The sequence below is a fragment of the Dendroctonus ponderosae genome, unplaced genomic scaffold, assembly GCF_020466585.1.
Source record: "Dendroctonus ponderosae isolate FM_Combo_2020 unplaced genomic scaffold, Dpon_F_20191213v2 Dpon_F_20191213_7, whole genome shotgun sequence".
NCBI lineage: Eukaryota > Metazoa > Arthropoda > Insecta > Coleoptera > Curculionidae > Dendroctonus > Dendroctonus ponderosae.
In genome coordinates, this window is record NW_026018916.1 from 10045506 (window position 1) to 10058582 (window position 13077).

Genomic DNA, 13077 nt, shown 5'->3' on the forward strand with positions numbered 1-13077 from the left:
TTGTGTCTTGTAAATCGCGTTTTGAGATGGAAAATATAGTATCATTGTGACCCTTAAGGAAAGTTTATAATTCGAAATGTATTTCCATTGTGTGATCAAGTGTAGTGTCTGATTTTTTAGTGTATTAATGGGTAGAAAATGGAGCATGGGGTGCCAGCTTGCAGAAAGCTGGTAAGAATGATTTCTAACCTATTAATCCCTTAATTTCAACTTAGTTTAATTTTTCAAAAACCAAATTCTTTAATTATAGTTATTTCTTCTGTTGTACTAAACCCATTTTCTTCTTTCTATCCAGGTGGCACGATGCAGCTTTCGGCAAATTTGGCATTACATTACGGTTGCATGTCATATTTATACGACCAGAAATCACGAGGGATTTTCCGGGTTCTCTTTTTCAATCTACTTTTGTAAAACGAATTTCAAGTCAGATTTTATACATTAACTCAAGATTTGCTATGGTTGACTGTTTTTAAATGAAGTTTTACAGACTAAAAGTAAAATCAGTATCCCGTTCTTCTGTAAACTTCACTTTTTGTCATCAAGTTATTATCGTTATTATCAATTATTGGTGTTTTTCTGCTGCGAATTACGCTTTCAAGTCTTAAAGTAAGTGAATCTTGTTCAATAGGTGGTGATGGTCTAGCGGATAGCACCTTAAGCCACTCCAAACAAATTATTTTTTTAATTGCTGTTTTTCCAAATTTAAACAAATCTAACGATCTGCGTTAGACAATTTCACGGACTAGGATCCGTCCAACTATTTGCATATTTTACTTTTAATTGTTTTATTAGCGGATGGCGCATAAAAAGGTTGCGTGTAATCCTGACCAACCATTTAGATTTCGCGCTGTTTTTTTATACTTTGAACTTTTTTTTTACTTTTTCATATTGATTTTTGTCAAACAATTCGTGTTAGGGATTTAAAATTTTCGGCAAAGTTGACTAGATTGAGCTTATAAGCCAACTTGGGATTTCTCAACCGCAGCAAGTTGAATTGTCTGTTCGATTGCTACAATTTTACATATTGAAACACCAAGCAGTCCCTGGCTGCGTGACAAATATTGAAAGAACTCTCACGACTGCAAAAATTCGTAGATAATTTTCCTGAAATATAATCAATATTAATGGGATCAAAACGGAATCATTACAAATATGTTTCGTTATTTATTAAATAACAGATAATCCTTATCGTGTACTTTGTGTGATTTAATCAGAAAGTTGCAAATCAACTGCAATCAAATCAAGTAGTAACAGAGATTGATATTTAAATATCATGATTTTACAGCTAGCTTGTAATAATAATGCAAAGATGGTAAATGATTTCGAACAAAATTAACTTTTATTCCAACAGTGTTTATTTAATAGATATCTACTAAAACGAATACATTTGGTTTTTTCCGATCTGTAATAGGTGATTAAATAGGCGTTTATAAATTATTTCGATGTCAGCCTAAAACTGCATAGCCTGGAAAAAAATAGATCATTAGAATAAGTAGTCAATTTTACTAAAGCATGTTCATTTGCTTTACTGCATTTTTGCGCATTTATTTAATGCGTTAACATTAATATCTCCGCTTTAACATTTAACTTGAAATATCGAATAATAATGTGAGCGTTTACTGACCACTGCAAATGAAAATTTTCAAACATTATTGAGATCGAATAAGAAAACAACGTTAAAAACATTACACGCATATGCCGACTTTCTACCGGAAACCACCAGGATCTTTCGATATCTAAGTACAATAAAACACAAGTTCTTGTAACTTTTTTGATACCCATTTTTGCGTCGTATGTGAGTTTTTGCTATCTATTAAACGGTTTCCGAAATAAGCCATAGAGACCAATTTTTGCCCACGCTATGAGTTTATCTCAAATCCAGTTTTTTTTCTAGACTCTATTTTTAGCCATTTTCTGAGAATAATAGTTTAATTTAATACATGGGTTGAAAATATGATTCATAATGAGAATTACCACTTATTTGTTGGAATGAATATAAAATACTTACCATAAGCAGGAGCTGCATAATAGTAGCTACTGTAATAATATGGATAGGAAGCATACGCATAAGGATTTACAACCCATTGAGGATTCGGACGAGGCAATGGAGCCGGCGCTCCAAAGGTAGTGACCAAAGCCAAAGCGATCACAACAAGCTGAACATGTAATAAACGAAAATGCATTAATGTTTTCTGGAGAATGTTGAAATTCGATGTTTTCCAAACATTTACTTAAATCTAGAGAGTGGGCCTGCGTAGTATATTTTAAGACAAACGTACCTTAAAGCGGAAGACTTAAGCTATGGATAAATTTTCAAATAATACACTGAAAACGATACATACGGTTGTTGGTACGAAATTAAAATACTTTAGTTTATCAATAAGCTGATACAAACCTGCACAACAAACTTACAATTAAAGGTGCATTTTCAAAATAAAATTGCTTTGCTGAATGGGGAGTGTCTATTATCACAAGAAATACAATTAATCTGAAACAATCTTACTTTTCCTGTATTTGAATAACTTAGATATATTCTGGAGATTTTTTTACAGGGTGAGTCAGTTTATATAACAGTAGCAGGACTTTAACGGTCGATAGAAAATCCAATTGTAAGATGAAAATATCATACAAATATATATCGAAAGCAGCCTTATTTTTTAGATACCTACAGAGTGGCAAAGTTAACATTTAATCTACATTTTTTTGTAATGATTTACACAACTCTTAAGATACTGGAATAAAATTGTAAATTCCAGGACTTATCGCAATACCCCATCAAGCAATACCTAATCAAGTCCAAGTTTTTGCGAAATTTTTAGGTGGCGCCCCATGGCATTAATACATATTTAATTTTTAAATAATAATATAAATATAAATAATGTAAATAAACTTTTTTCTGTCTGCCACCATCAAAACTATTTTAAAACAGAATATTTTTTCGTTCATTTTTACGTAAGAAATGTATTCTTGTCGCTAACGGTAACCGTTTTCTACATTTTTGCCAAAAAAAATTTATTGCAAATTAATCGCAACAAAGTAAGAAACTTAAATTAAACAATTTTAATTTATATAATTGAATTATTAAAAAAAATAATTAAAATTATTTATTATTTAAATATATTAAAACGATTTTCATATTGAAAACGTATCTTTTAATTAGACGTTTGTTTTGCAGTTTGTATAAGCTTATTGAATAAAACTGCTGCACTTGATAAACTAAAGTGTTTTAATTTAGTTTCAATATCCTGAAAATGATATGATGAATAGTAACGCGTTTTTATAATGTATAAGTATGCCTATGCAACGCCTTCGATGTATTATTGAGATTTTTATCAATCGCTTAAGTTCTGCCGCTATAAACTGACTCACCCTATATAGATTATCAGTTGAACGCCATTTAGTGTTTACTTGAACTGCCATGATATACAAGCATATTATAAGAAGTTCAAGTACTATAATAGCACAATAATTATGTTTCTGAAATTAAATTATCGTCAAGCCCTTGATTTAGTTGAGCGACGAATTAGACGATCTGATTAAAACATTTTAAGATGATTAACCACTTTAATTAAGTCATATTTATTAAATTTAGTTCGGATACTTAGCTATCTTCAGCTCTTTTCTGAAGTGTTTTACGTTTTTGATACCACGCTTAGAGCAGACCTACAGGATTACTGGATTACTTTTTAATTTAAGCAGAGACTAAAAAACAATTAGTTTCCGCTTGAAAAAGTACTTTTTGATTTATTTATTTTATTAAGTTGAAGATAGCAGGTGTGGGACAATGATAAAAATATCACTATTTAATTATTTGCCTATGATTCGACTTTTATTAGGGTCGTCTTCAAGGCTCAAATTATGTGTGAAAGTTCTGTCTAAGTAGTCTAGTGTTATAGTAAATGCATCCCCATGGCAAGGCACTAGCTATTTTAATTTAGTTAATTAATTAACAAAGTTTAACGGACACTGGAAATCGCACACAACCATTCACTGTAATAAATACTACCATTAGACAGAACGCTCAGTTTCTCACAGAATTTGAGCCTTGAAGACGACCCCAATAATGGTCGAATAATCGACAAATAATTAGATAATGACGTTTTCATCATTGTCCCACACCTGCTACCTTCCACTTTCTTTTCCAATTGGGACGTAAAAAATCAGAGGTATTAATTTCAACTAGCTAACCAACTTTCAATGTACTTTTATTTGAATATCCAGACCTCCACCTTAAATCACTAGCCAGAATATAAAAGCTTCAGAGCCCCGTACTAATTTCAATGCTTCAGAAGAAATGTTCAATCCGATTAACATTTAGAGCCAAATTCAAACATTTAACAACATAAATTTGATTTACCACTTGCAACAGAGTCAACTCAACATCTCAACAAAAATCAAATTATTACTTCAAATAATTATTTATTGAAACGAACTAGAACTAGTTAGTCTAGTGCCTTATATGCAACATTTCCTATAATTAAACATACAATTTTTATGAAGGTAATATTTAGTTTTAGAACCTATAAATCTGGGCAAATTAATTGGGCACACTTATCAATTGGTGTTTCGCCATTGTCGTTGAGTGTTCTGTAAATATACCGGCAAACTTTTATGGTGATAGAGAACATCAAATTCAAATCAATCAAATAAAGAACAAGCATATTTCCTTTATAAACATATCTTCAAACGCAGCTTTTTCGAGGTATGCGGTCTTGAACTTTAATAAATATTTTTTTTATTAACGAAATTCTCTTGTTTTTTTATTTTATTTTTTTAGTTGCAAAATACCGAACCCAAACAAAAAAATACAGATACTAATTCATTTGCAGTAATTCAATTCAGTACTTAGAATATATATATTATATCTTGAATAACTGAAAATATAGCATTTTTGTCAAAAAATAAATTTAACAGATCCTAATTTTTTTTAAATCAACATCCAATTTCCAAAAGTATAAAACACAAATATTGTCTTACCATCAACACAACTTGAATTAGGCGGCACATTTCGATCGATTTACGTTGAGAAGCGTTGGTCAACTGTGATTAAGAACCCTTTGCACTTGGCAATACAAGCTTGTGCCTTACCGATTGTATAATAAAATAATTTAGCATTCTTCAATTGGAGTCATAAGCAATTATCATAATGAATTATGGTTTTGAATGCCAAATAAGATGCATATGAATATGAGCATCTCCCAATCGATTGGAGGTGAAATAAGAGTTCGTGATTGGCATTGATTATATGTTCAGGCTAATGTTAGAATCAACGCGGATATTACAAGTTAATATGGAATTTCCAAAGTGTACAGCTTGTGAGGAATCTTTAGTGTTGGTGTGAGATAATATCAAATAATATACATGTAAAGTAAGACACTAAAAATATTGCTGATCTTTTTAAAGTAGAAGCATCTAAATAAAGTGTTTAGTATTGTCAGTAAATTTATTAAATTATTAGCAAGTAAATTTCAATACTTAACAGTTCTTATAAACATACTTTATAAGAACTGATCATTTGCAGTTACTCATATTTACAATACTTCCTGGCCTGCACAAAGTCAATTACTGGTACAGTACACTGGTCTGGTACAATTAATAAAATACAACATTACCCTACAATATAAAATAAACCAAAAAAAAACTGTTGAATTGCAAAAAAATGGAATTAGAAAAAAGGAATGATTAGACCCTAAAATTAGTTCGTGGAATTCTGAATATAAAAACAAGTAAATTTCAATTATTGGAAGTACTTTGCTGCTACTGCCGTGTCCTGTTCCTGATAATAGTTATAGTAGGTACAACTGGATATATTGTTGCATAGAAAAAAGCAAACCCCGATCACAACTAACCAACTTAGCATTGACTAGAACTGCTATAAGCACTGCTGTTGTCGTCATCGTGTTCATTTTCATTGTGTAGCTTCTTTACTGTCAATTCGTTAGAATCTTGTGCGTCATCTATAATTATAGAAAAATACAATTAAAACAGTAAGCAACAACAATCGCCGTTTAGCAATTCAAGACGAATTGGAAATATTTTAAAGACATCTCTAACAAGTCGAAAGAAGGGCTCACTCAAGGCGGGATTAACAATTGCCACAATACTCATTTTAATAGTCAGAAAAAAATCCCATGCTACGGAAGAACACAACTTTCACCCTTGACTTGTATTAAAGTATTGTGCCGCGGTTTGAATTAAAAATCATTGAGAGCGCGGTCTCAACAGGTTGACAAAGATGTGTGGTCTATTCGCATTCGATAGACGGCTTAATGAGGATAGTTCCCGAAAATCTTCGATTAATTTTCTTTCGATATCTTCCAACGTAATCAAGTGCCTGCTCATTTTTCAAATAATGCAAGGAATGAAATTTTGCAATTGTTGGCTTGCGTTAGGTCTGAGAACACTGTGTTGAGTTGCGCTTTTGAGTTGATGCCGCTCTGTAAGTTGGTGAGTTATAACTAATCGCGCCTCACTGCGCCACACCTCGAATTGCGCTTGTGGCGGAATACTTCTTGAAATCAGAACTTTTAAATTACATTTTTAATTAGTTAAAATTTCGTTGGTTTCTATCATCGCTCGGAAATTGAGCAACAGTTTAATTTTTAAGTGATTTCTTCGCGGTTTTTTAGTTTAGTCAATATTTTTTGAAAAACAAAAATAATTCGGTTATTAAATTTAGTTGTGTATTAATGCAGCTGAGTGAAATGCAGACAAATGGAAATGGCTCTAAATTTAAATTAGTAAAAGATCGGCGTTTAGAGAGTTTTCCGTTTAGTTGTTGTTGACTTTCGTTAAGTGTGAACATGAAATTTGCCTTTGGAAATATTGCCATGCGAACAGACACTTGCAAAATGCCAACAATAAACAATCTGAAATCGAACTGGGAAGTAAAGCATGAATCACTGAAAGGGCGAACAATTCATTACATGATTACATAATCATGTTTATTCCGTAGTTCGATGTCTTTTTTCTCGAAAAAGTTTTTGAATGTTTAGTTTGCTACCGACAGTGGACGAAATTGGTCGATGATGGTATTCTTAGATGGGAAATATTGAAACATTGTGGCCCTTGTGGCAAGTGCTGTAGTTTGGAAAAGTGTAGTGAACTTGAGAATTAATGGGTAGAAAATGGAGGATGGAGGGCGTCAGCTGGCAAAGCTGGTAAGTGATCTCTATAAATTTCTTATGGATTTTTTATTTTTCTATATACTTTCTCTTTATGATTTTAAATAAGTTTCGCTTTGGAGAAATTTCCTGCTGTACTATACACATTTTTGTTGTTGTGTTGGAAGTTGGAATTTTTGGAAGAGTATGCAGTTGCGTAAACGAGTTTATTTCAAAATCGATGGAATCGATCGCGATGCAAAATGTGTCCGCAATAGTTTTTTCAAATCCTAAGCAATATTTTCTTAACGATGAGTGAAGTTCGAAATTTTGACGGCATTTAGAGTGCAGTCTTCTTTAATGAACGCGCAACTCTGAACTTTTGGAGTATTTTCCGTTATAACTCATCGCGTTTCACGGTGCCGAACTTTTAATTACGCTTAGCATTTAAGCCAAAACGCAACTGCACTATGCTGAATGATGAATGCTGATGAATTAATGCTATTTGCTTATGACTGTGTGCTCTGTTTTGTTGGATGTATACTCATTTTTTTTTTGAGTTTTTAAATTGTGCTTATGAAAAATTAAAAATTGGACTCGAACATTCGAGCTTATTTTGTTTATTTGCACATCCTAGACATATCCTTGAAATATTTTCATTTTATCCTGAATCGTCATTTATGTTATTGCAAGCTAAACATCTACTTAGCTATAACAATAGAAATTTTAAGACTTAACAGATAAAGATAACCAACGCTTTTTATTATTCAAAGAGCAAACGCGTCTCGCAAAAAACATGTTTATGTCAGTAATAAACGCAATAATGCTCTGTTGCAATGCAAATTTCAATGTAAAGTAATACGATTTTAAATGTGTTATGCAAAAATGAGACATTTTACTATTAAAAATAAACTTTTGTTTAATGTTACAATTTGCGGATTTGCAAAAATTAAACCATTGATAAATTGTGTAGATTTCTTTCGCCTATTTACTTTATTACTGCTAATTTCAAAAACATATGGGGTCATGCAATATATGCAAAGCAAATATATATATATAAAGCAAAATATGATGCCAATAATCAAATCGGAACCGGATTCTTTGTATTTTGTGGTATAAAAGTAATTCGCTGGGTAGAGCCTGATTTTTTAACGACTGGTATTTTGTTTAAATAACATTTGAACAATAATGGTAAAATTTTTGAAATGTTTCGATAAAATTTTAAATATTGCAAATACGCATTGTTGACATTCCTAAGCTTTTCTCGTTCTAACCATTCACTTGCAAGGCAATAACTTCAAAAATTCCTTACCTGAATCATAATAATCGCTTTGCGGTTCTCGTGGGCTTAATTTGCACCCTCTAGACAAATACGCTTTCAGCCTATCCTTTGCCGCTAAAATCAAACCAATGAACGGAGGAGAGGGTTTAACAGGTCTGGAAAGATATTCAGGGTGAAATTGCACCGCTACAAAATAAGGGTGATTATCTAATTCCAGTATTTCCATGCGTTGCTCATCTATGTCTACACCTGGAAAAAACAAAAAGTTTGTTAAGAAAGTTGTCCGTAGGTGCAACGGAGGCTCTTACCAACAAACTTCAACCCGTGCTTCTCTAAATTCGGTATATATTCAGGATTCACCTCAAACCTGTGCCTATGGCGCTCTTCGATCGCACCTTTGCTTCCATATAGCTTTCCTAAACAGACAGTAAATGTATTTCTAACAAAGTTCGTATAGGGATATTTAATTCTTACGGATTTTACTGTTGGTGCTGGTTGGCTTAAAAACAGTTGTTCTTTTTCCCAGCCTCATGGTACCTCCCATAATCCCCGTATTATGCTCAGGCATGTCTATTACAACTGGATTTTTAGTCTCTTCATTAACCTGAAACATTTAATTTCCCTTGTAACATTTTATTTAAATTTTTTCACAAGTCCAAAATTCAAAAAGTTTTTCTATAAATAACTATTTCAAATCTAGGAAAGAACTTTTCGATTTTCTTTTACAGAAAAGTTGAAACATTAAAAAACCCGTTAATTGTCACGATTTTACAATAGCTACGCTTTAAAAGTAATATTTTATACTATAAAATAGAAATTAATAGGAAATAATTAAAGTTATTCCAAGCGCTAAAAACCTCAGTAGTGATAACGTGAATCTGAACAACGTCTTAGAAAACGCAATCACGTGTTTACAGCATTTTTGCAATTTACAGTGAATAAATTCACATATTTTAAGCAAAATGTTCGCGATTTGTCCACAACTACGTCCCTTGGACAACTTTTGAGACTTGAAGGGTTAGCTAAAAAAATAATATCTCCAAGTTTTGTTAAACATAGACTCAAGCATATATCATACCAACTAAAACAATAAAAATAATTTACGGAGTTGTTAATAACACAAAATGGATACTTAAGAAAATGGTTCAGCAAACCCTGTCATACTTTTAAAAAAGTGAGCGGTTAAAAGAATGCGATTTCAAAATGTCATTTTCTGGTGCATTTTTAAGAAGCGTAAAAACGACGAAAATTACTTTTAGCGTTTTGCCGTGCAGTCGTCAATGATTACTTACCTCTGTTGAATGTGCATCTTTTAAACCCAATTCGCTTCGTGCGAATTCGATAACGGCAGTCTGGAATCCTAAGCAAATCCCTAAGAATGGTTTTTCTTTGAGTCTGCACCATCTCACAGCTTCGATTTTGCCCTCAACTCCGCGTTTACCAAAGCCGCCTGGCACCACCACGCAACTAAGAATAGTTTTTAACTTATGGCACACTTTCTAATCAAACGTAAACTTACTCGCAAAGGCAGAGCTCTCTCCAAGCAGTATGATAAGCCGTAGGATCGTCGGTCAGCATCGTCTTTTCTAAATTAGACGCTTCGATAAATTTGATAATAACTTTGTAACCAATTTTGTTTCCTGCGTGATGAAGAGCTTTGGTAATTGATGTATAAGAGTCTTCTAATCTGTAATAGAAAATCAGATCACTTAGTTTCACATTTTCGTTAAGCTATTTAAATTCGAGAACCTTGTATATTTGCCTACAATGGCAACAATCACATCATATTTAAGATGCCTTATCCGTTCTCCTAACTCACACCATTCTGCCATATATTTCCTCCTCGGAGGAAGTGGACAAATACCAAGATGTAATCTATTGCTCAAGAACTCAGCCATACCATGATTTTCTATAAAAACTGGAACCTCATAAACAGACGGCAGATCCGGAACACTAATTATCTTTTAAAAATATGTGAAAATTATTAAAACCTTATTGGCATGTAAAGTTCAATATTTACCTGCTCAGGAGCAACATGACAGAAATTAGATATTTTTTCTTTGACTCCGTCCTCAATTGGCCTTTCTGACCTGCAAACAATTATATCTGGCGAAAGACCCAATCCCCTAAGTTCCCTAACGGATGATTGTGTTGGTTTTGTTTTTGATTCCCCAGTAGTTTTTGGCTGTGCCCAAATATTATAATAAGTATCAATTAGTGTTGCTCAGTACTTTCAGCTTCTTACCTGTGGAACCAAGGAAACATGGGCCACACAGAAATTTTCCCTTTTAACTCTAAACTGAAACTGCCTAAAGGCTTCCACAAAAGCCATACTTTCAATATCTCCGATAACTCCTCCGAGTTCTATGATGCACACTTCCGGAAGTTTACCACTTTGTGATACCGGCTTGTTTGCTTCTCTTTCTACCCATTCTTGAATCGCATCGGTAATATGTGGAACAACTAAAAGAAAGACAACGTTATTTTTAAACATTGTAGCTGTTCACAGATTCAAGCACTCGAATCTACAATTTAATTATATAACACAATAATTTCAGCAAAAAGTCGATTTATTACCTTGAACTGTTTTTCCCAAATAATCGCCATGTCTTTCTTTAGAAATAACAGATTGGTAAATTTTGCCGGTAGTAATATTGTTATCCTTATGCAAGGTAATGTTCAGAAATCTTTCATAGTTGCCGAGGTCTAAATCCACTTCTCCTCCGTCATTTAGTACATACACTTCCCCTGAAACAATGTATTTGCAAATGAGCAAAAAGCGAAGACAAAGAGAAATTTGACATCGAAAAAAGACATTCGAAAGAGGCACAATTTTATTTAAAGACGCCAGAGAAATCAAATAGAAGTACTGTTAGAACAAGAAGTTGCAATAAAAGACACTATTTTGGCAGGAAATAATTGGCGTTTCCTGATTATTCAAAAATGATCATTTTACAAAATAAACCAGATACAAATTATGTGTTAACAGAGCTAAAAAGTTCTCATGGTTATTGTTATCATTTAATTTTTCTATTTAATGATTGAGGTATTAATTTTCTTGCCAAATTTCTAAATTTTGTGATTTATCAGCGCCATGAAAATGTAAATTTTCGGCATGAAAGCCGAATAACTGAAAAAACTATCAAAATTTCGCTCATATTTTATATAACCAAACGCAATTAAAATTTGCTTAACTCAATAATAGTTGGTTTTTTCTTAGATTAATTTTATCAAAATTAAATCAGTTTTGATTATTTTCAGTTGTATTTTTAGTTTTTATTAGTTCGGATTCGTCTTGGCTAGGTATTAATGAAGGGCTAGGTTTTGGCCAATTTTATAAAATTTAACAGATTTTGCACCCAAAATAAAAAAATTGGCAAGCGGTTTTTGCCCGTGTAGCATCGATCTGGTGGGAGGTTTTAGGAGTGCAAACTAAGGCCTGTTTTACTATGGAAAAATTGCAAACTTCAATGGGCGAAACCGGTTGAAAACCACTAAGCCCCAAGCTTGCTACCTATAAGGTGGGTATTTTGATAATGTGGAACTTGAGGCCCTGACAAACCAGCAAATTACCCATATTAAATATAGTCTAATTTATTTTCCTGGCTGCGTGTACTTGTTATGATATTCCTATCTTTCCTGGGTTTCAGTCAAAGTGTGAAGTAAAAATTTTGAAACATCGTTTATTTCATTAAAACGCCGAAACGTAATGAAATAAACGATGTTTCAAAATTTTTACTTCACACTTTGACTGAAACCCCGGAAAGATAGGAATATCATAATTAAATATAGTGTTCCATTAGCCAAAAGATGTTTTAACGAAACTTTTATGGCGCTTGTATAGTTCTCAATATTTTTGACATAGGTACCATATATTTTTGTGTTGTTCGGTAGTTTGGAAATAAATGCAATTTATTATGCACTCACTTTTTATACAAAAAGGGGTTTACATAACATAACAAGCGTAAACTGATGGTATTAAAAAAGATACAGACTACGCTACAAAGAGGCAAAGAGGCAATGAAAGCGAAGAAATGACAAAACATAAAACTGAGCCAGAAAGCAAGACACCCTAACTGAAACAATTTTTTTTGCTCTCAAATTATGTGTAAGTGATCAAGTATATAACGCAATCGAGTAATACATGTCCTATCAAAATATATAGCAGATGTTAGTTCGGCATGTGGAAGATATTTGGGGTTATGTGGCTGACATTAAGAAAAACAGCATTTACTTGGCAAAGCTAAAACAAACGTACAAGTAATTAAATCAAGATGACATCACTTACCATGTTCGTAAGGGCTAAAAGTACCCGCATCCAAATTGATGTAAGGATCGATTTTGATCATAGTGACTTCTATACCGCAACATTTTAAAATCGCCCCAAACGAACTTGAAATAACTCCTTTACCCACCCCACTAATTACACCTCCCGTAACAAGAATATATTTCATTTTAATGGGTAAAGAGACTATTTCAAATCCACAATTCGAGCACTTTTTATACCAAAATTGGACTAATTTAATCAAACTGAAACTGCGGAAAAGCGCACGCGATCCACCACAGATTACAGAGGTTATAGATTGGAAATGCAGATCACAGATTACAGAGTATAGATTGGACAGTTTTGCTTTCCCGCCAAAATGATTTTGCTAAATGCAACCACTGAGAGGCGTCGTCCAAAAATCCAGA

At 32.8% G+C, this 13077-nt stretch overlaps 1 protein-coding gene across 2 annotated transcripts; it reads right to left on the reverse strand.

Moving 5' to 3' along the window:
* Window positions 1–1144: 1144 nt before the first annotated feature.
* On the reverse strand, window positions 1145–13077 carry LOC109542827 (CTP synthase 1; the record flags this gene model as incomplete). 2 transcript variants are annotated; one of them, XR_007281897.1, is given in 13 exon segments in its annotated part: window positions 1145–1465; window positions 2009–2156; window positions 4978–5957; window positions 8416–8634; window positions 8694–8801; window positions 8860–8989; window positions 9678–9852; window positions 9905–10072; window positions 10135–10346; window positions 10406–10570; window positions 10631–10848; window positions 10963–11133; window positions 12674–13077. XR_007281897.1 is itself a non-coding variant. In XM_048668033.1 (11 exon segments), coding segments are annotated over 11 exon segments (1836 nt in total). In that variant the 3' UTR covers window positions 4400–5853.